Here is a 21,522-nt window from a genome sequence, read left to right on the forward strand (position 1 = left end):
TTCTAGCTTCTCGTTTTTTGGCTGTGTAGGAACACCCCTGAGTACTGGTAAACAAAGACGATTTTTTTGTCACAGGTAATTGTGAAGGTTTCATTTTAAGGCCATGGTTGTCTGTAGATGGGTACAAGCTGTTTTCCCTCAAAATGTGGGAGATTTTTGTGGTGTTAAGTGGCAGCTGGCTACAACTTGTTCTGTGGCTAGTTTGTGTAGTGCTTCTGTCACTGAACTCTTCTCTGTATTTCTTCAGCTATTCACTCATAGCTGTAAATTTCCAGCATGATTAGCTACTACTTCAAAGGAGAGTTCCTGCCTGCAGAGTCATTGATTTTGTGTCTGCCCCACTTCAGACTTAAATGTGATTAGGAATTTGATTAGGGTGCTTCAGTGAAGGTTGGTAGGGGCAGAGATAGAGAAAATTATTGGAAATAACAGCCCAGGTCTGCAGCTCCTGCTGCAGGTAGGGGCTGGTAGAAGGCATGAACTTCAACAGTTTCAACTGATAAAGGGACTTGAGCATATTGTGAGTAGAGCTGTGCAGGCGTGACTGACAACTTCAGTGCTGGGAAAACTGAGGATGACAGTGGGAGGATGTAGTTCCATAAAGCAGTAACCAGGCACCAACACCATCCTGCCTTTCCCTGCAACAGGATGCAGAACAAGAACTTAACCCTGGAGGTGTTTCTGTGGGGCCTGCAGGAACAGAGCCAGTACTGCCTTGGGGGCTTCTTTAATGGGCTCTATTTTAAGTGGATGCTTGCCTTGAATTATCCACTTAAAACAGAACCCCAGGCTTTTGGTGTGCTCCCAGGTGAAGCTGTGCAGGGACAGGGGCACTGGAGTAACAATTGCAAGGCAGAAGAGCTGAGTGTGACAGCCACAGCTGATGCCAGTGTCCCCAGGGAAGGGTAAAAGAAGGACCCTTTCCAATCAACTGAGGCACAGGCAAACTCAGCACCCTGCCCAGAGAAGTGAAAGTATTTCATATGAACATGGGGCAGCTCTTCAGAAGGCACTGGGACACATCAACACTGGGAACCTGTACATCGAGGGCTGAGGGGGTTGATGACCTTGCTAGTGCTTTTTAGGCTGTAGTGCTGAAAGGCTTTTTTTACAAGCAGTCACACACATCCAGTTACTACAGAAGGTCCTGTAAGTAAGCAAAGCCCAGTTTTGCAGCCACCACACTGGACTTAGCTACTGACTAATGAGTAACAGGACAGGAGACACATCCCTACAGCTTAAAAAAAAAAGTGACTTTATTCCATGACTGCTTTGAGACATCTGTCAGTGGTGGCCCAAGAAGTGAAAACAAACGCATTCTGACTACAGTACCAGGACAGGAGCTGTTTTTAATGGAGACACATTGTTGATCACAATTTATTCTGAAATCATGAGATGCCAGCAACAGAACAGACTGAATCAGCAGGTCAGGCTGGACAAATACTTGATTGTAGCCACAGCTGTTGGCTACGGGCAGCAGCACTGAGTTACACAACAAGGCAACAGTTTCTCTTCTACCTTCCTAACAGAACTGCCAGGTAAGGCAAAGGATGGACAGCTACTGAACTGTGGTATAAACCATGCAAGAGTAACAAATGTGAGAGTAGGTGTGTAATAAATACTTGATGACATTAGAGAAGAAGGAGGAGGAGAGGCTCATTAAAAAAAAATTATCTTCTGCAAGACATTAAAGCTATTTTAAGTATTGTCACCACCACAGTGGGCAGTCCAGTCCCATAGTGACTAATTGGTACATGGATCAGTTTTAAACCAATATCCCTCTGCACATGAGAAGGTTTGAACAAATTATTTATCCACTTGCTAAAGCTCTGGGGTTAAAGAAGTGATCAGTAATCAACATTTATTTCACACCTAGGCAGAATGGCTAGAACGGAAGACTATTGTTCAGCTGCTTCTTCGACGACTTCAATCCTGCGAGGCCCGTAGAGTAGAACATAAGCTATATGCCAGTCCCCACCCCCAGATAACCTCAAAATGTCTTCAGGTGTAACAATGCTGACTTTGTCGTCATCAAATTTAATCCATTCATCTGCAAGGAAAACAAGAGCATCATTGGTAACTTAGGTGCAGAAAATCTAAGGTTGCTTAACAGCCCCTTTGCTGAAAGGAGCTGTGCAGATGGTTAACAGGGCTGCAATTTGTTTATTGTTTTTTACCTTGTTTCCTTTTAACCCAAGACACATAATGCCCAGAGGAACTTGATCTGCCTTGATGAGTTAGCACTGCCTGCAGGTCATAATAGCCGCAGTTGTTAGAGCCAATATCTGAAGGGGAGAGAAAAAGTAACCTTGAGTCCTGCTTGCTGCATCAGCCAGGCCCCAGCAGCACAGGCGTGTGTGCAAAAGCCCAGCTACAGCCCAGTACAAAACCACTGTGAACTACAGCAGCAGCTCTCAGCCAGGAGAGTCTCAGGAAACTGAAGATGTTGTGCATTCTTATGAAATAAATATGTACCCCAAAGTATTACTGATGTAATTAATTCACAGGCTGAGTGCTTTGGGCCTTCAGGCTCCAAGCCTCTCCAAATCTGAGGCAACACCAGCACCACCACAGCACTTTTAGAAGTCCAGTTTAAGTTTTTGTTTGGATTTCAGCCTTCCACCACACACTGACCAGTCAGCGTGCACATTACACGCAAATGTCTTTTGATGTGCCTTCTATTATCACCAACTTGTCAGATGGATGGCAATTATGCCTTTCACTATCTCAATGTTTTGGTTTACCTAATCTTTCCATTCCTGTCACTCTTTGAAGATTAATTTTCAAAAGCATTAAAGAGACAGAGTTCTCAAATTAGTGCTACCATCAGATACACTTAAGCACAAGTAAATAGGAAGTTACTTCAAAGTAGATGTGCTTCCCTGTACTCACCATCAGGAAAAGAAAATGGTTCATATTTAACTTCTTTCTGTGCACCATCACTTTTACTAGACTAAAAAAGAGAGTAAGTTGAATTAATGTGGAGCAGTTTAATAAAAGCTCTAGCACAATCACATCAAATCCCAAGTCTCCATTAATTAAAGTACACTTCTAAGTCTAAACATTTTTGTTCAAATTGAAAGAAACTCATTATTGTATTTATAGGTGGACATACAAAACCCTTATCTGAAGAAGATCAGTTTTAAAGCAAATATATTTTAGCACATACTGCCTGCAGTGTTCACCCACGAGATTTATGAGTTTGTTTATGAAACAATTCTGCAATTGCAGATTTATTCCTTGGTGGGAGCTTGCTAGCAGCAGAAGTGACAATAAGAAAATACCAGAGACAGATTCTCAGTGCCAATACATTCTGTTCAAAAATAGCACTCTTCCCTTGCTCCCATCTGCGTAAGAGGGAATGCAAGCCTTATCCAAATGCTTAAAAGAATTTGCCAAGAGTTAGGCCAGCAAACTTTTAAAACTGGATAAAACATGACAGTTTTAGCACATTTACTTTTGTCTTCAATAAAGACAGGGAAGTCAGAATTATGTAGACAGGATAAGACACGAGACCATTTTCCAAGTTTTTACATGCTGACTTGAAGCTCACAAATACACATACTCTAATTTTTACCAGTCAGGCACATGACAGTGCCTTGTACAACCCTTTCCAGCTGCTGAGCAGGGAACAGCTCCCTACACTCCACTGAAGCAGGGAGCAGCCACCAAACAGTCATATTTGAAGAGAATAATTCTGTGTAACTTACAGCCAACTTTTAGGCACAGCACTAATAAACAGAAGCACTACATTGTAATGTATTTAACACATGCTGTCTGACTACAGCATTTAACATTTCTCATCAAGCAAACACACCATTTTCATGAAAATACAGAATAAAAAGATCTAAAGCTCAATACCAAGGAGTTTGCTATGTAAGAAAATAATATATTTAGGGACATCAAGTTTTCTCTGGTCCTTATTAGTACCCCAGTTTCAGATGTATAAATTAGTGAAAGTGTCAGGAGACTTACGTTCTTTGGCTGTTGATTTACTTTTTTGTCTTCTAGATCTTTGAATTTTGATCGATAAGAAACCATTTTTTCCTGCAGATCTGGAGTACACAGCTCATACACATCCAACATAAGAGGAAATTTGACATCCTAGGAAGTAAAAGACAAAGGTTTATTAGCATGATTTGGTATTCCACATCAAAGCATTCTCCCATAGGAAGACAACACAATCAAATTAAATGTGACCCTCTTCAAATTGATGGCAACCTGACCTACTGAGATTCTTTCAGTATTTAGCAAAAGAGCTACAATGCTTTCACTGAAGAATGTCTAATTCAGTACAAACAAATCACTATAAATTATTCCATTCAGCATAGACTAACAATAATTCAGATTCTTTATTGCTAGCTGCCATACTTTCACACTATGGAAATACCTATACAGGCCTAAGGGAAAAGAAAAAAGAGGCAAGCATGTAGAATGACTGTACCCTGGCAAAAATGTTATTTTGTGCTATCCAAACTACCTTCTGAAATAGTTAACATGTACCTTCAATCCTTATTTCATTTCCTCCTCTTGCAAGGAAGGAGCATCTCATCTATCATGATGCTCCTGGGCAGCCTGGGAGGTTTGTCAGCCATGGCCAACAGAAAGCAAAACAGAACATTCAGCTGTTTCCAGCTGGTTCCTGCATTTATCCATCAGAAAGCCAGACAATTAAAATAACTAATACAGGAAGTGTCTGACAGCATAAACATCTCCCATCAACATTAGAACACTGTTCAGAGTTTGAAAGCATGGCCCTCTCCTTAGTTAAACATTCTTCTCAGAACCACTGGTGAGAAAAGACAAAAAAACATCTTGGTTTTTGTCATGATGTAATATTAGCAGTACTGGGACAAATTCACTTTTGCCCCTCACCTCCTTCCTCGGTCTATTTTGGGTACTGTAGTTTGCCACACACCATCACAAGTGGGAACAAAACTACTTGGCACTTGAGCAAAGAAACTGGACTCTTTAATGTTTTTAAATGCAATTTAAAGGTGAACAATTAAGAAAGAAGTTTTCAAGTCCTCATTGTCTACCTTTAATAAAAACTCACAGAAAACATACAGAGGAATTGAATTTCAATATGCAAAAAACTTACCTTAAGAACTTTTGCATTCACAGATTCTTTCTCTTTGTAAAAAAATCTAACCATCTGAATAGTCAGGTATGCTGGCAAGCGACTAATTTTGGACTACAAAAAAAAAAACAAATTAGAAAAAGCTATTACTTTAAATATTCACAGATCTTTTTTACCTTAAACACTGCTCATCCTAAATTACTGTCTATTCTGGGAATGTATTTGTACACAGACCCACAGGAATAAAATAAGGTCTCCTTTTCTGAAGCTCTGTCTTAAATTTTTGGTAGTGGATACTCAGATGCTTTATAAACATAAATCACATGGTGTTGCAGCAATAACTTTGTGGTTTGGAACAGAAAACTGACAATGAAAAGAATTGTAAAGAGCAAGGAAAGTGCCACTCACAGATTTGATATAGAGTGCATTTCTCTGCAGTGTTGGAGAGAGTTTGGTGATTTCCTCCTGAAGACGCTGTTACAAGAGAAAGAAGGAACACATGTTCATCAGGAAACACAGCTGAGAGAAAAGCACAACAGGGCTAAACAAACCATAAACTAAATCTTGCTCTGCCAGTCTCTTGTGTTGCTGTCAGCCATTACAACACATAAGATTTTGAAATTCCTTGGCAGAAAGGACTATGCCCATTCATTTCTTCAGCTCCAGGCTCATTCCTGAGCCCTGACAACACTGAGCTTTTCTCTGCAGAAAATTTTGCTCCACAGGAGTAGAACTCACAATTGGATTTTATTATGAATTGTATCTGGACTTGGTTACAAATGTATCATATGCTTGGAACACAACTGAAGAAAATCTGAAGTTTCCTCTGAGAAGAGTATTTGCACATTTCTCAGCTCTCAGTCTCAAGCAGCCAGAGCTGCATCTAAATGGACAGCTGGTGTCTCTTAACAAAATTCTGGGAAAGACTAGCTTGGTTCTTAGTGTTGCAATTCTCTTGCTCCAGGCAATCTAGCATAGTTATAGATTTTTTTTGGCCTGAAAGTGAAGTTTCTTTTTTTATAGTGTTTTTTCATTTGTGAGCATTAGCTATTTAATCCTACTTTTCCTTCTAAATTCTGTTAGGAAAAAGAAAAAAAGAAGACAGAGATACACAAAGATTATCTGAGAATCATACAACTTGGTTTTAGTCCTGTACAAACCAGATCACTGCCCTAGTCTGACACAGTAACTACAAAGGTTTGGCAGTAGCTCCTCTCCTTTCTACTTCAGACTCCCCAAAAAGCCCTTACAATTTCAAAATACATACATACCTAAAAATCACAGACAACCTTAAGGAGTTCTACTTAAAACAAGTTTGAGAATGATGTTGTCTGGTGGAAAATTACGCCCCCTTTAAAATCTGCCATATCAAATTTAGTTGTGACATCATCTGGTGGGGTTTTAATTAGGAACCAAAATGCCAGCCTATTTCCAAGTTGACTTTTGGACCTTCTGGGAACTGATTGCTGCATAAATCATGATACTGCTCAGTCTGGAGTGAAACCCAGCTGAAGAAACAAAGAGAAAACTGCCTTGCACTTGGTTACCTGCATGGGGAACACCATGTCAGGGTGAAGATAATGCTCTGCTGAAGTCTGTTTGACATTAACATGCAATTCCCTTTCACAGCCATCTTCCCAATGAACACCAAAAAGATTCCTGAAACTTCATAATGTTTGGACAGCAAATATCAATTCCAAGTCACAGATTAAATGCACTTAAAACTAAGTGCATTTAGGTCACTTAGAATTTCAACTGAGAAATACACAGGCCATTCAGAATTTCAATTCAATAAAAGTTGCAATAGCTTACCAATTTTAGTCCTGTAAACAGGTATTTCACTTCTTGATTGATAAAGCAGCTAAGCTGAAGGAGATTCTCCTTTCCTTTAGTTACTTCTTCTTCTTCGGCTTCTGTACATTTCATGCTTCACAAAATTAAGGAAAACCATCATGCACCAAGAGCTGAACTACTGCTCTAGTGAAAAGAACATGCCAAGCAGCACAGCAATTTAGGTAATTCTGTGCTTGTGTAGAAAGTACTTTTACTTCTCATAGTACAAAAAAGATTTGAAGGAGCCCTTCCTTCAGACCAATCTGTTCCTTCGTGGCCAAGGACAAGGGGCAGCAGGGGCAGACAGCACACCAAAAAAAAAGGAAAATAAGTCTTTGATCACCATTCAACCTGAGGCCTGCTTTTTCTTCCTTCTCCCCCATCACCACCTAACCCCAGGACACAGAACAAATTAACTGGCTGCCAACACCCAGTTACAAAGCCCTCCTGCAACATTGCACTCCATTGTTGCTTATGATTAATGAAGTTCTGCTGCTGCTGCTGCTGGCCAGACTTCCTGCTTCCTTCAACATGCAGAGCCTCTTTTCTCTGCCTTGTATCTGCCCTCTTCACTGAAATGAAATTAATTCCTTCATTATTTTCTACACATTCCTTTTAATTGTTCTGTCTGTCCTCTCCTCTTTTCATAGTTTTAGCCCAATGCTTTTCTCTCATCCATCTCCTTCCAACCAGGTATTTTTCTGACTGCAGCTATTCTACAAATGCTGCTGTAATCACACTTTGAAAGTCTGCAACTCTTCTAACAAGTCTTCTTGCTGATACTGGCCTATGCATCATTCCTCTTAGCTACACATTCCAAGACTCCCAACTATTTTAAGGACAACAAACATCACAGAAGAGGGAGAGAGATGCATGATTCTGATCTAAAAAAAGACCTTTATTCCTCATTACTACCAAACCATGAGATACAGTACTTCATCTAAGGAGATGTTTCCTTATTTCAGACAAGCAAAATGCACAGTGTATAATTCTTTGAGAAAGTGGTGCTCAGTTTGATGACAGCCAGGATTTTGGGGTGGAGAAATGGGAAAAGAGCAATACTTGCCATAAGATGTGTGCCCCATGTGGTCATATCCTCTTTTTCTTGCTATAAAGAACCCACTAGAAACTTGTCAGCTGCATTTGTTTCTTACTCATACAACTGTGGACACCTAATTTATTTCTTAAGAAATCAATCAAGCTACCTTTTGTGCATCTTTAGTACACCAGGTACGTCAGCAACACACTCTTACAAGCCAAAAAAGCCTATTTAGGACAACAATTACTTTTAATTGGATAAAGCATGTGAGCATCCTTGAAGCTGGTAAGGACCAATCTTCTCTGGGGAGGAAATGTGCTATTGAAATTCAACAAGGGTTTTTTAATCTGTAGATTTTCATTACCATTCTTTCTCCCCACATCATCCTCTCTCTCAAAGCACATCCAATCTTAAAGTTAAGTTCTGTGTACTCTTGAATGACATCGTGACCCCATTCCCCAACCTACACCTTCATTTTCCATAGTATTCTGAACAATGCTTTTCATTCTCCCTGAACTCAACTGCTGAAGTGTGAAATCATCATCGTTTATGTCTTGCCTTAGTCTTTAGGATACGCTGTTTCAAATTCAATGCTGAAGAATTGATCAATTAAACTCTTCTTTTTAGAGGATGCTGCTGTAGCTCCAGAGTCTGTCTGTAAAACAAAATCTCTTATGATGTAACTTTAAACAGAATGTAAATACAGTCTTCTCTACAGACAAAATTACCCCATTTCTTTAAATTCTTTAAAGCCCATTCCTTCATCTTTCTATAGGTCCATTTTCTTCTGGTCAGTCAATCTTCTTACACAGCATAGAAGTTTCAAAACAAATATGCTTATAACATACTGTTAAATCCAACCTGAAGCCCATTAACAAGCAAGAAAAAAAAAAAAAAAACATAAATCCCTAGCCCTCCAACTTAAATCTATCTTAAGTTTCAGGACAGTTCTTCAAGGCCCTGCCAAGAGTCTCCAGAAAACAGTTTACAGAGAAAAGAGAAAGTAAAATCTTGGGAAAAACTTCCAGCAATTTCTTGTATCAGATTAACCATTCAAGTTAAAACTGTAGCACACTTTTTTCAGAAAAAAAGTTCTTTGTGCTGAATTCACAGGTTATCAGGGCCAACTACCACATACATGAGAGGGTGTCACCACACACTGCCCCTTACACAGCCCAAAGGGAAGGGTTTCCTTTAGCACACTCCACAGCATCACTGACAGGACCACAGCAGCATTATGCTGATCAGAAACACCAGAAAGCAACTTCACAATTCCAGACACATGTTAAAGAACTCACAAACAGATAACACTTAACAAAACATATGTGAAATACTATAAACCATTATTCTGGTTAGAGTAAGACTACAATTACCTCCATAATTGTATCACCTTCTATGCCTTCCAGCTTCTGCTGTAGTACCCTCATCATCTGCACCCAGCACTCATTGGCATCCTAGGAAGGGAGCACAACATTAAATCTGACTACAAGCATTATGATTTAGTAACATGAAACCCATCAATTATAAAGCCAAACATGAGGATTCCTTAACTAGGAATTTCTCCCAATTCCACCGTGCATTCTCAAAACCAGCACTTGATACTACATTCAACTTCTATACAACTTTTCTACAGAAAAACCACCCCACTTTACTGGGAGTCATTATTTTCACAGGAGAAGGAAAGTCTTAAAATGTTCTTGTTCTCAACTTGCAACATACTATAGAATTTTAAACAATAAGCTAATAATTGGTCTTTACCTGTTGAAGGTACTGGCCTTGATCACCTTTCTCTGCAAACTGCGGGAAGGCCATATGTAAAAACTGCAGGAGAATGATAGGTGGGATACTGGAGGAAGTTTTATCCATGGAATCAAACAAGTCTCTAAGAGCTTGAAGAAAAAGTGAATGCTTTGAGAAGCGAAAAAACAATTCAAACATGGCAGGAAGTGTAAAAAGAACAGTAAAACAGCAACAACATTTAAAGACTGATCATTTAACAGCATCCAATTTGATCTTTCCAAAGCAGGACCAAATTTTCCAGGTGGCATAACAAGTGCACCTATGATCTCCTTTCTGAACACAACTTTGAAAGCATAAAGATGGAAATTCTGAGAATTTGGCACATATTGCCTTGTCTTTCCTGGCCACTAACAGGGGGGAAAAAAATTGAGCAATTAAGATTTCGTTTGGAACACATCTGAGGAATAATGCTTTCACAAGAGAAACCAGGAGGCATTCACAATCTATCCTCTAGAGCAATTTAAGTTTCACCAGCTACAAGGCAAAAAAACTTTAATAAAATATCTAGGAAACACCCATGCTTAAGACCCAGGAAAACAAGTATGTGTATGCATATGTGCAGAGAGCTCGTAACTATGTGCAATCCAATGAATGATACTGACTGCATGACAACACACATGGCTTTCTTTTTTGTTCCATACTCTAGCATACGTTTTATCTACCCAAGTTACAGCATTTTAAATCCACAGATCGCTCCAAAGGTACCTGTAAATCCTCACAACAACCCTGTGAGGTAGGCAAAAATCTGCATGGTCACTAATTTACAAGTGAAGAGACTAATGAATTGCTCTCTCCAGTAAGTGAACATAGGCAAGATTACAGGGAACCAAGGTCAGTTGCTTCCTCTTTCAGAAATGTCTTCACTGACCTTGATAAGAGGTGCAACTGATATGACACAGCAATTTAAAAAAAAATGCCATAAGTGTCATGCAGGAGTTCCTGAACAGCTCAGCACCCAAGAATTAACTACAAATTACTTCAACTATTAAAATTCCTAAGAAGCAGAGCTGTCACCTTAAAAAGAAAACAAGGGACACGAAGTAAAGGCAGTGAAAAGGGGAGGGGCAGGCATGGCTGTATAGAGTAACCATTGAACTTACCACCCCAAAATTCGATCAGCAGGCATACCCACAAACTGGACCTTTCCTTCCTTATATTGTTTTGTTTTTCCTTAAATGGACTGGTAGAAATCCCAGTGTCCTGGCCCAGCATCTTAGTGGGGCAATGAAATAGAGTAAAAAAAGAAAAAGTGGACAAGTAGTACCCTTGTTCAAGTGTAAGGGGTCTAACTGGAACTCTAGTTAGAGCTTGAAGACACAGGGCCACCGTGAGCTCCCACAGTGTGAGCACCCACACCACCACAACAAAGAGTAACTTCTTTTCTGAAGACTCTCCTTTCCACTCCAGCTATGAAATCTGGCTCTTTAGGGCAAAGGCTAAGACCACTGATAAAGCATCAGTTTCCATTGTAACAATAACGCTCAGGCAATAAATCATATCAAAAACCACCAGTGACATACATATCCCAGGAGTATGGTGTTAGCCTACCACTATGTGAAACAAAGAACTAAAGTATTTCTGCATAAAGGGATCAAACCAATAGATGGATGGATGGATGGATGGATGGATGGATGGATGGATGGATGGATGGATGGATGGATGGATGGATGGATGGATGGATGGATGGATGGATGGATGGATGGATGGAATCTGCCTTAGGAAGTTCCAATTACTTCATGCCTACACGTAAAACAATTTAGAGATACAAGTTGTTTCTATCTAAGCCTAGATCACTCAGAAGTATCTTTCCCTTAGCCTGCAGCCTGACAATGTGCAGAGATAAACACCTTGCAGGCAGGGGCAGAATAGCCTTTAAAGACAAAATGAATCCTCCAGTGCCAGCAGATCTGACATTCCTAAGGCATATGCACTAAAGAACAATACACAGAGTTTTAGCTGCAAATTTCATCTGCAGTTAGCAGGAAATCACACACTTGCCTAAACCCCTGTTTTCTACTCTAAACACCAACCTGCAGTAATGTATTGAGCAGAGGCCATTTCTCCTGAAGCTCTTAAGGCACCACCATACCTAAAAGGGAAGAAAAATAATTTGCATGCAATTAAACACAAACAGGAAGGACAGTCGGGTTTTTGAAGCAGGCTGGATTCATTTAAAGGAAATCTATCACCAAGCCAGAAGTAACCAAAGGTAAGATTCACTCACATTTACCTCAACGTTTCAGCTATTTTGCAAGCATGGAAGCAAAGGAAAACTGGCATCTTTCAGACAGTAAGTAAAGGCAGACCAAAAAGTCTTGCTACATCACTGCTGCTTCTCTAATCCTTTTGCCTCAAAGACTTGTTTTATTTTTAAAGAAACTAAGAAAGTCTGAACAAAAGCTACCCCATTTCTGAAACATTTGCCATGGCTTCTTCAGATACATGTGAAAAAAAAACACCTTCAGGGAGAGATGTCAGATAAAATGCACAGAGATGGAGGGCAAACTTGCTTCCTCCCTCCACAGCAGAAGCAAAACAGTGAGAGGTGAGATGTTTTCTTGGGGAAGCATTTCCAAGACTGAAAAGGAATGGGAGTCCACCTATATGACAAGAACCTACCACTCTTCTTTAAATTCCTAATTTAGCAGCTGGATGAGGAACAGATGGACTCCCCAAAGCCTTCAAGCAAAAGGAGGGACTCACACATTCTCTAATCTCAGACTGGACTTTTGAAATTCTGACCATTGCTAGATGACAACCAGGAAACTTTCCCCTGGCATGCTACAGAACAGGGAGGAGTTCCTTGGGGAGATCAGCAGAGCAGGCCTCAGGGAAAAAGCTGTAACAGCTTTCCCAAGTGAGTCCTGTCACACCTTCCCACTGCCATGCACCCTATAGCCTGCCACGCTGTCATCAAGCAAGGAAGACCAAAAAAAGGCTAAATCTCCAGAGAAAAACAGAGCTTGAACCAGAGTGTGAATCTGACTTCCCACGGACAATACGGCCACATCTTGTATTGCAGTCTGCCAGTTTCACGGGCTGCATTTTACTTTTTGCTATGGTAAATTTGTCCAATATTCAGATTCAGTGTCATAACTCAAGAGTCCTTCACATGGAAATAAAGACTTTCCAAAAATGATAACACTGATAGCCAATAAAAACCCTGAAACCAAATTTCTGCACTTCACGAGTAGTTCTCAGTGCTTAATAATAAAGGTTCACCTGCTAACAGAATGAAAAACTGTTTATAACTACTTAAATAACAAGTGATTACAGTAATACAGAATATCCAACTGGGAATCAAGAAAGCAGGGGAAAAGGAATTAAATTAACCCTAAGATGGCAATAATGCTCTACCTAATTCTCGCTTTTTTATAAACACTCATTGTTTTCTCATTACAATTCATCTGGAGGACATATTCAGGCCACATTGGCAGGTATTCTTTTTTCCTTCAACATTCATGACTTTCAAGTTTCTTGTATATTTCTTACAAAAAAAAATAACCAACCAACCACAAAAAACCACTAGCCATTTTCACATTTCAGTCTAGAATAACAAAAATAAATAAAAATCAGAAAAGTTATCCTACATTCAGAACAAATTAGCAAAAACAAAATTCCATGAAGATATGTCTTAGAACTTCCTGCTGTACCTCCAAGTAGCAAATGTCAGAATTTCACAGCTGAAAATACTGTGCAATGGAACCACTGCAGGAAATAGTCCTCAAAGGAACAGGACTCCCATATGATTCTTTTATGCAGAACAGGACCATAAAAACTAACAGCAAAAAAACAGGGTTAAGAGTTCAGCAGCTTATTTTAGAATTTTAAACTGGTCTTGACAGGAACTACTTTCTAGCTAAGCAAAACACATTCTCTCTATTAAAAGCCAGTTCCAAGAAACACAAAGTCTTAACTTTTTTATTAAAGTACATACTAACACAGCCATAGGATAAACTTTAATTGATCATTCTGTTAATCCTGAATAGACCTAAAGAGTAATAGACTGTCATGATAATCCATACCAGTATGAAGATGACCATTCTGCAAAATATCTTCATAAGCTAAAGGAAACATTTTAGTCACAGTACTTTTGTCCTACCTTTTAAGGGCCTCTTTCACTTCTGGCACGGATCGGATACACTGAACCGTAGCATTCATGTAGCAAGTGTTGCCAAGGTTTGTCAATCCACATGGCAATTCCATCTACCAAAAAAATTCAAAAGGGTGCTTGAAAGTCAGAGAGAAGTGGCAACCATTTTTGTACAAACACTATAATGTGACATCAACTTCTGAGCACATGAATTATGCATAAAACTGGGAATATTCCATCAAATGTTATGAGGTTTTCCAGATCCACTTTATGATTATATTTATCATTACACTATTTGATACTTTTAGGGAACATTCAGGAATGCTTTGGGGGCTTTTCTGTGCATGTTTAGTTTCATTAATATATTCTTCAAGCGTGCAATAATTCAGAAAGTTCAACTATAATCCCATTCAAGTTTTGACCTTAAAATTCAATTTCCGTGAAATTTCCACATGAATACATTTGTACAAAACACTGATGTTTTAATTAAAATCAGTTTTCAGTAAAACTCTGAAAATGATGGAGTTCATAGCTGGAAACAAAAGCATTGTTTAAACTTCTCTCCAGAAATCTGCAACAGATCATTAACTTGATCTTTTCAGACAACTTGTGAATTTCTGAAGTTTTGACCAATGTAAAGGCCAACTAATAGTAAGCTAGCCAGAAATAACTATAAATCACCACCTAATAGAATTTTTCTTTTTTTTTGTGTAATCCTGAATACTTAGGTATTTGTCAGGGAAAAACGCATAGTTTAATGAAACTGAAGTGGTACTGCATACCAATACAAATAGATTATTTTAGGAAGAGAGAACTCATTCAGCCTATCTCAGAAATGAACACATGCACTGCAAACAACTGAATTTTGATGTGTAACAAAATTTTCACGTGACCAACCTTTTCAAAATGCTATCTGATAGTAAAATCACCTCCTTGCTTGCCTCTCAGTTATCTCAATGTCTGTGTATGGGGTTACTCCAAAATCCATAAATACCCTCCACCTGCAGGTGGCCTGGAAAGCACTAAATCCTGAAGCACACAAACCCAGTCATGAACTACAGATCCTTTTTCATACAGACATGCACCAAAGTGTTTCTATTCTGCATGCACAGTTGACAACAATCTTGCAACTGTTAAGTATGAAAAAGTCTGCAGTTCAAATGATTGGTGAGAAAATTAAGCCTTTCAAGCTGTAAAAAAGGAAACTCGAGAGTTTCTTCATTAAGAAAATAATAGATTATTTATGCTCTTTCAGACTTTACTTCCACAAAGCAAAACACATGTGTCAAACTTATTTTCATTTTTCACAAAGTTGACCTAATACTGTAACAAATCCCCAAATACACCCCACCCTAAAACAAACCCTAGTTTCTCCTCACAGATATGAAAGAGGCAGGAAATAATTTTGCATATCTAAGAGGCCTTGTTTAGGCAAAATACAGGACACTGCTGCAGTAAGAGCAATACAAATTCACCTTTAAAAACATCCTAATGCTATTTTTATAAAAACTACTAAGCTGCATGCTCAAAGAAAAAACGGCACTAATTGTATGATTTTTAAATTAAATCCCAGATTTCTTTTTACTGCTCCCAGTTTGGTCATCAATGTAAATTTGTGATTCTTGGTGAAGATGCTAAACAGACACTACAGTTTCAAAACCCACTTTTAAGCAACTGCAAGCATTTAAGAACTTGCCATTAATAAGGTTTACAAGAAACTGAAGTTGGAAACACGCTTACAGCCGAGGCCAACTGCTCCTCTGTCATGTCCTCCACGAAGATGGGGCGAGCAACCGGCTCTTCTGGAAGCGCGTCGGCAGAACCCATCATTAGCAAGGTCATCCCCTGGAAACACAGCAAAAACAGCAATCCATGTCTAAGGACACTTATTTCCACTCAAACCCTCAAGCTCTTAACACACTTCAGCTAATTCCCCAAAAATAAACACAGTTTCTGTATTTATTTATTTATCTCCTAGTTTAACAGAACCAATACTGCACTACTGTGACTTTAGGGTGTACCTCAATTCCTCTTATCTAGGAAGTACCTACTGAGAACAACCCCACAGAATTATCTATGCTAAATATTTCCACTGAGTTCTGGGTTAAACTAGTTGAAAAGTGAAAAATAACCTAAACTACCACATCAGTTTAGACATGAGAACTAACACTTAAGGGGTAAAAAAAAAAGTCAGTCAGGTTTCCATGCTTGCTGAACTAGCATATTATGAAAACGAATCTTTCAGCATTCAGCAGGAGAACATCTACACAATAAGATCTGTCAAAGGAGGAGAAAATTACTATCTGGAGTCTTGAAACATACAGTGCTAAGGAAAAGGATGAACAACAGAATGAAGAGAAACTGTTTTGACAGTGTAAATAAATCCCTAGAAATTGTATATAACATTATTAAAATGAATAAAAGCAGCTATTAGCACAACCACATGCAGAAAAAGACAAGAATATTATGTACTGCATTTTTGCTGCATAATTTTGCTACAATAGCTGCAGCTACAGGCTGCTAACTAGTTACAAGGGTAAGAGCAATGCTACCTAATTCAACCTGCCCAGTGAAGAACTGGAGTAAAGCTGTTACAAGAGGTTACAAGAGATGCACAGTAACAAAAATGACACAAAAAAAAACCCCAACAAAAATCTGTGGGAATCGCTGATGCAATATTATACAGGCAAGCAACACAAACACTTTCTGTTTTCTTTTTGAACTAGCCAAATGTATGAATTACCATTACTAATGCTTTCTTTAAAAACAGCAGCTATTTAACACAGGAGAGCACATTTCAGCAGGTTGGTGAAAAAGGACATAAGCAGAGGTGTAACTTTGGCATCACCAACACATCTGTCCAAGCTGGGGATGTGCAAGGACAAGGGTCTGCAGATAGTACCCAGGTTCAGCAGATCTCTCTAAACAACATCACTTATTTTTATGATCACAGGTAAGACAGCACTGCTCTGATCCAGAACATTTCTTGTATGGAATAAATAAATATATGCACTCAACTACTCCAGAAAAGATAGCATGTGCTCCCTACTGATGCAAAAAAAAAAAAAAAGAAGTTTTTTCATAAATCAATGGTGAGACCTTTCTAAGCATGCTTACATATGACATCTATAAAATTATTTTTCATCAAGTTCTAACTTTTTGAGGTAGCACTGCCCATTCAAACAGAAACAGCAAGCACTTTCAAGCCTCTCTTTGAATGCCAAAATAAAAAATCAGAATAGTAAAATTTACTGCTCAGAACTTACATTCTTTATTTTTAAGTTTCCCCAGTCATCATCCTGTGAAATAAAAGACAAGTCAGTTATCTTGTAGCAAGATAGTTGTAGCAAGTATTTTCATTAATATTAATCACATTTCTAAATATACAATTGTCTTTCATCCAATGTTACACAATATTAACTATTTACATGTTATCAAGTCTCATCTAACTAAAATAAAAAGCAGCCAAGCTGTGTTTTCAATTAGGTTTCCCATGCATTGTTCAACACTGCTTAAATGTAAACAACTTTTTGCAGCAAAACTGCCTACGTCTCATTAAACCAGTAAGTCTCCAGTAGAGAAGCACCCAAGACACTTCTCTTAAACAAGCTAGAAAGAAGAAATTTGCATTCAGAGTCTGAACATAAAAAAGTGACAAAAAGTGTCCCACCAAGCTGTTTTGTATAAATGAGTAAAGCGCAGTCAGTTTAACACATACAACCAAAGATCTTCCAGAGGAACACCCAGAAACACCATCATTGTTCATGTTAACCCATAACAAAGTTAGACATAATATAAAAACTGATTTCTACCTTCAGAGTTCCTCCTTTAACCATAACCTTCTGTCTGGCTGGCTGAACTCCGGTCAGTGCAAATAACTGGGCTTTGAAGACCATCGGAGGTTCGTCAGTGTTCAGCTCCACGCCATCGAATTTCTCTTTTCCCCATTTCACATTCACTGCAAACAAAATGTTTTGAAACTTGATTATTTCCTAATACTCAAGAATGCAATTACCAAGATTACCAAGACTTCACACAGTCTCAAAACATTCTGTTTTCGACTCTTAAAATTGTCAATGATGAAGGTAGGGAACACCTATACTGTACGGCACCTCATCCATCACAACATACCACCTCCAGCAGGTGTAAAAATATCCTACAAACAAGTGAAAAGTAAAATACAGAGAAACCCTGTAAACAGTAAGTTTGAGAAATCCTTCTGCAGGTCTCCAGAAAAGCAGTCTGGAACTAACTCTCCCATTCTCTTGGCAATGCTTGTTGCCAACAACTGAACTTTCTGAGGGAAGTTCAGAGGTGCGATTCCAGCTCAGTTATCAGTAGCACTTCCGTCCTCCTCCAGAGAAAAACAATACAGCGCTCTTTAAAAGCAAGGCTATTGACCCCAGTGAGGTGCAGGACTGGAATTAAGAAGCAAAGTGAAATTTGGTCACAAAAAATGTCAACCTCAACGCTGGAAATGAGATCATTAGCAGAAACAGGAGGCAGAATGGCACAATGGAATGTTAACTTCACTGTGGGAATGACCAAGAGCAGACAGAAAATGCCTGGAATAAGCTGTGTGCCTCCACAGTGAACAGAACAGTGACACACCTTTGACCACTTCCAAGAACTAACACAGGTACATAAGGCTTCCTTAGCAAGCTGAGATTTTACTCAAATAGAGCACACAGCAATATCCTCAATGCACAGTAAGTGCCTGAAATACCAGACTTTAGGAAAGCCACATCCTTCTACCTCTGCTTTGGTTTTACATAAATATATTACAGCAACCATACCTTTTCAAAACACAAAACTCTTAGAAGTCATAATTTTAAAAACTCTATCAAAAAGGTTCAGATTTCAGATGTATACAATGCTTGTGATGTGTAGTATTACAGAATAATCAAAGACAAGTCTAAATGAGTTAGACAATTAGTCTACAAAGGAACTCAAATGATCAACTTTTCAGTATTTCTAATAGAAAGCATCTTATATTTTGCCCAATGTTCCGATTTTTGTAAAAAACACATTTATTATTTTGCATATTTAAGACCTATGAAGCACAAGGCTTTTCCCATTTTCCAGGAAGACAACCCACTCAGTCACTGAACAAGTCAGCTGCACAGACTTTTGGGTTTTGAATTTTTGAACAGTCATGCTTCCACTGCTAAATATGCAGAAGAGTTAGCAATTATTAATCTGTAGTGTTGCTGGTTTTGACAATGCAGCACTCAAGAGGAAGAATGGAAGATCATGACTGTCTTCTCTTCAGAGACTGCAACCAAGACTTCGTGCAAAACAAAAGAAACATGAAAACAATGTTAAGTAAGAAAGAGGAAGGACGTATTTTCCCTGCTGATCAGACAACACAGCACATACACTTCACAGAACAGGTCAGGTTGGAAGGGAACACAGAGGCTTATCTCATCCAACCCCGCTGCTTGAGGGGGCCATCCCAGAGCACAAGCCACAGGACTGTGCCCAAACCATTCCTGAGTATCTCCAGTGAGGGAGACTCCACGAGATTTGGATGAATTCAGGAAAAATCATTACACTGACATAAGGATCCCAATTTGCTAACCACAGCCAAAACAGTGGACAAGTTGTGTACTGAGGCTGCATACTATCTAAAAAGCTGAAGGCCCAAACAGGCCAAATCTGTGAGATATCATCAAGGCAGTAACTGGTCCCAGAAGTGTCACTGGCAGCTTTGTTCTTGAAGTCTTCCACGGAAACCTTTCCTCACAGCAAGAAGGGCCAGCGGGATGAAGTACAATTTAAGAAAGCTTTAATTTTAGGTTTCAGCTAGACATTAGGAAGAATTTCTTCACAGAAAGGGTGATTAGACACTGGAATATTCTGCCCAGGGAGGCGGTGGAGTCACCGTGCCTGGCGGTGTTTAAGAGAGGGCTGGATGTGCCATTCAGTGCCCTGGTTGACATGGTGGTGCCTGGCCAAAGGTTGGACTTGGGCTTTTCCAACCCATCGGAGGCTGTAGGATGGAATGGATTTCAAAGAGCGGAGGCAGACACACCTGGAAGGCGCAGATGCCGCGCTCTGGCTCACCACAAGGACAGCACCACTTCTCTTTTAGCAGGAACCCAGAGCAAACCGAGTCAGGGCAGTGCCGAGGCACGGCGGCCCGCGATTGACACCCGCCCTCCCGCCAGCAGGGCCAGGCCAGCGCTGCCTCCCCGCTTCCCTTCCCTCCCTCCTCACGGCCCGGGCCGCGCCTCCCGGGGCGCTCCCGCCGCCGGCCCGGCCGGGATGGGCGCGCACGTGCGAGGCGAGGCGCCTCCCGCCGCCGCCGCCGGGGCCGGAGCAGCGCTCCCGGGCCGGGCCCGGCGGGAGGGGCGGGCGCCGCGCTCACCTGAGAAGAGCGGCATGGCGGAGCGGCGCGGCCCGAGCGCACAGCGGGGCGGGCGGGCGCAGGGCGGCGGGGCGCGGCACGGGCGAGCGCGGGCGGGCGGCGGCGGCAGCGGCGGGTCCCGGCCCCGCTCGGGGTCTCATTCAAACCAGCCCCCGGGATGACGCTGCAAGCGCGGCCGGGCGGCGGAAGCGGGGCGGGAGCAGTGCGCGCGCACCGCCGGAACGGGCGGGGCCGGCGGCGGGAGCGGGCCCGGCCCGGGTCCCGTCAGTGCTGCGAGGCCTGGGCACAGCGGGACGGGAGCGGGCCGGGCTGGATCCTGTCAGTCCCGCGAGCCCTGGGCACAGCGGGCTGGGCTGGGAGCGGGCCGAGCTGGATGCCGTCAGTCCTGCGAGCCCTGGGCAGAGCGGGCCGGGCTGGGAGCGGGCCCGGCCTGGATGCCGTCAGTCCTGCGAGCCTTGGGCAGAGCGGGCCGGGCTGGGGTCTGGAGCGGGCCCGACCGCCAGAATGAGGGGCAGGCGGGGCTGGTGCTGCGGGCGAGGAACGTCGGTGTGGAAGGCGCAGGGCTGGAGCGAGTGCAACAGAGACAGGGAGCTCCTGGGTCTAGAGAAGGGCAACAAAGACAAGGGACAGGAGCATCTCTGTCACAATGACGCGCTGAGAGCTGGGCCTGTTCAGCCTCGAGAAGAAAGAACTGAGAGGAGGCCTCAGCAATGTGTATAAATATCTAAAGGGAGAGTGGAGCCAGGCTCTCCTCAGAGGTGGCAAGCAATAGGGCAAGAGGCAACTAGTGTCAGCTAGTGCGCAGAAAATTTCACCTCAACACAAGAAGAACGTCTTTATAGTGTGGGTAACCCTGCACTGGAACAGATTTCACAGACAGTTGTGGAGTCTCTCTCACTGGAGATACTCAAGAGCCACCTGCATGCAGTTCTGTGCAATGTGCTTCAGGATGAGCCTGCTTGAGAAGGGAGGTTGGATGAGATTGGAGGTTTTACCTGCTGTGCTCCTTCCCAGCCTGACCCATTCTGTGATGCTGCGATTCTGTGAGAGCTGAGCTGGGCTTTTGCACCCCCAGGGGCCTGCCCAAAAGCTGTGATTGCACAAGGCAGGGGAAGGCAGGCAGAAAAAACAAAAAGGCTCTTGTGGATGAAATAGGTTTGGTTTATAGGAAAGGGTAAAGTGGGAGCTAAAATTACCAGCAGAAGAACTTCATGGGAAGGAGAGGAGATGAGTAATCAACCTGCAATATTTTTTAGGCTCAAGTGATAGATAAGAAGCACTGAAGGATGGGCGTGATGGCAACAGCC

The 21,522-nt window shown here is 41.2% G+C and overlaps 1 protein-coding gene across 2 annotated transcripts; it reads right to left on the bottom strand.

The window, feature by feature from the left end:
- Positions 1 to 1,331: 1,331 nt before the first annotated feature.
- Positions 1,332 to 20,331, bottom strand: USP14 (ubiquitin specific peptidase 14). Of its 2 annotated transcripts, none has more exons than XM_064705948.1 (16): positions 20,216 to 20,331; positions 17,658 to 17,803; positions 17,112 to 17,144; positions 15,586 to 15,690; positions 13,855 to 13,958; positions 11,783 to 11,841; positions 9,711 to 9,841; positions 9,326 to 9,406; positions 8,528 to 8,607; positions 6,893 to 7,007; positions 5,489 to 5,554; positions 5,102 to 5,194; positions 3,976 to 4,104; positions 2,893 to 2,953; positions 2,178 to 2,285; positions 1,332 to 2,050 (listed from the first exon to the last, which is right to left on the bottom strand). In XM_064705948.1, the coding sequence occupies exons 1-16, from the start codon at positions 20,229 to 20,231 to the stop codon at positions 1,899 to 1,901; spliced, it is 1,479 nt and encodes a 492-aa protein (XP_064562018.1). In that variant the 5' UTR covers positions 20,232 to 20,331; the 3' UTR covers positions 1,332 to 1,898. The 2 variants fall into 2 exon arrangements, with proteins under 2 accessions (XP_064562018.1, XP_064562017.1); XM_064705947.1 differs by having other exon boundaries at positions 9,320 to 9,406.
- Positions 20,332 to 21,522: the final 1,191 nt, after the last annotated feature.

The sequence above is a fragment of the Zonotrichia leucophrys genome, chromosome 2 (genome assembly GCF_028769735.1).
Source record: "Zonotrichia leucophrys gambelii isolate GWCS_2022_RI chromosome 2, RI_Zleu_2.0, whole genome shotgun sequence".
Classification (NCBI taxonomy): Eukaryota; Metazoa; Chordata; class Aves; order Passeriformes; family Passerellidae; genus Zonotrichia; species Zonotrichia leucophrys.

Excerpts from the sequence above, each read along its gene's own strand:
- USP14 (XM_064705947.1), bottom strand. Across the intron at positions 17,145-17,657 it reads TTAAAGGAGGAACTCTGAAG|GATGATGACTGGGGAAACTT; the intron begins GTAGAAATCAGT and ends TTTATTTCACAG. Across the intron at positions 11,842-13,854 it reads GTGAAAGAGGCCCTTAAAAG|GTATGGTGGTGCCTTAAGAG; the intron begins GTAGGACAAAAG and ends CTTCCCTTTTAG.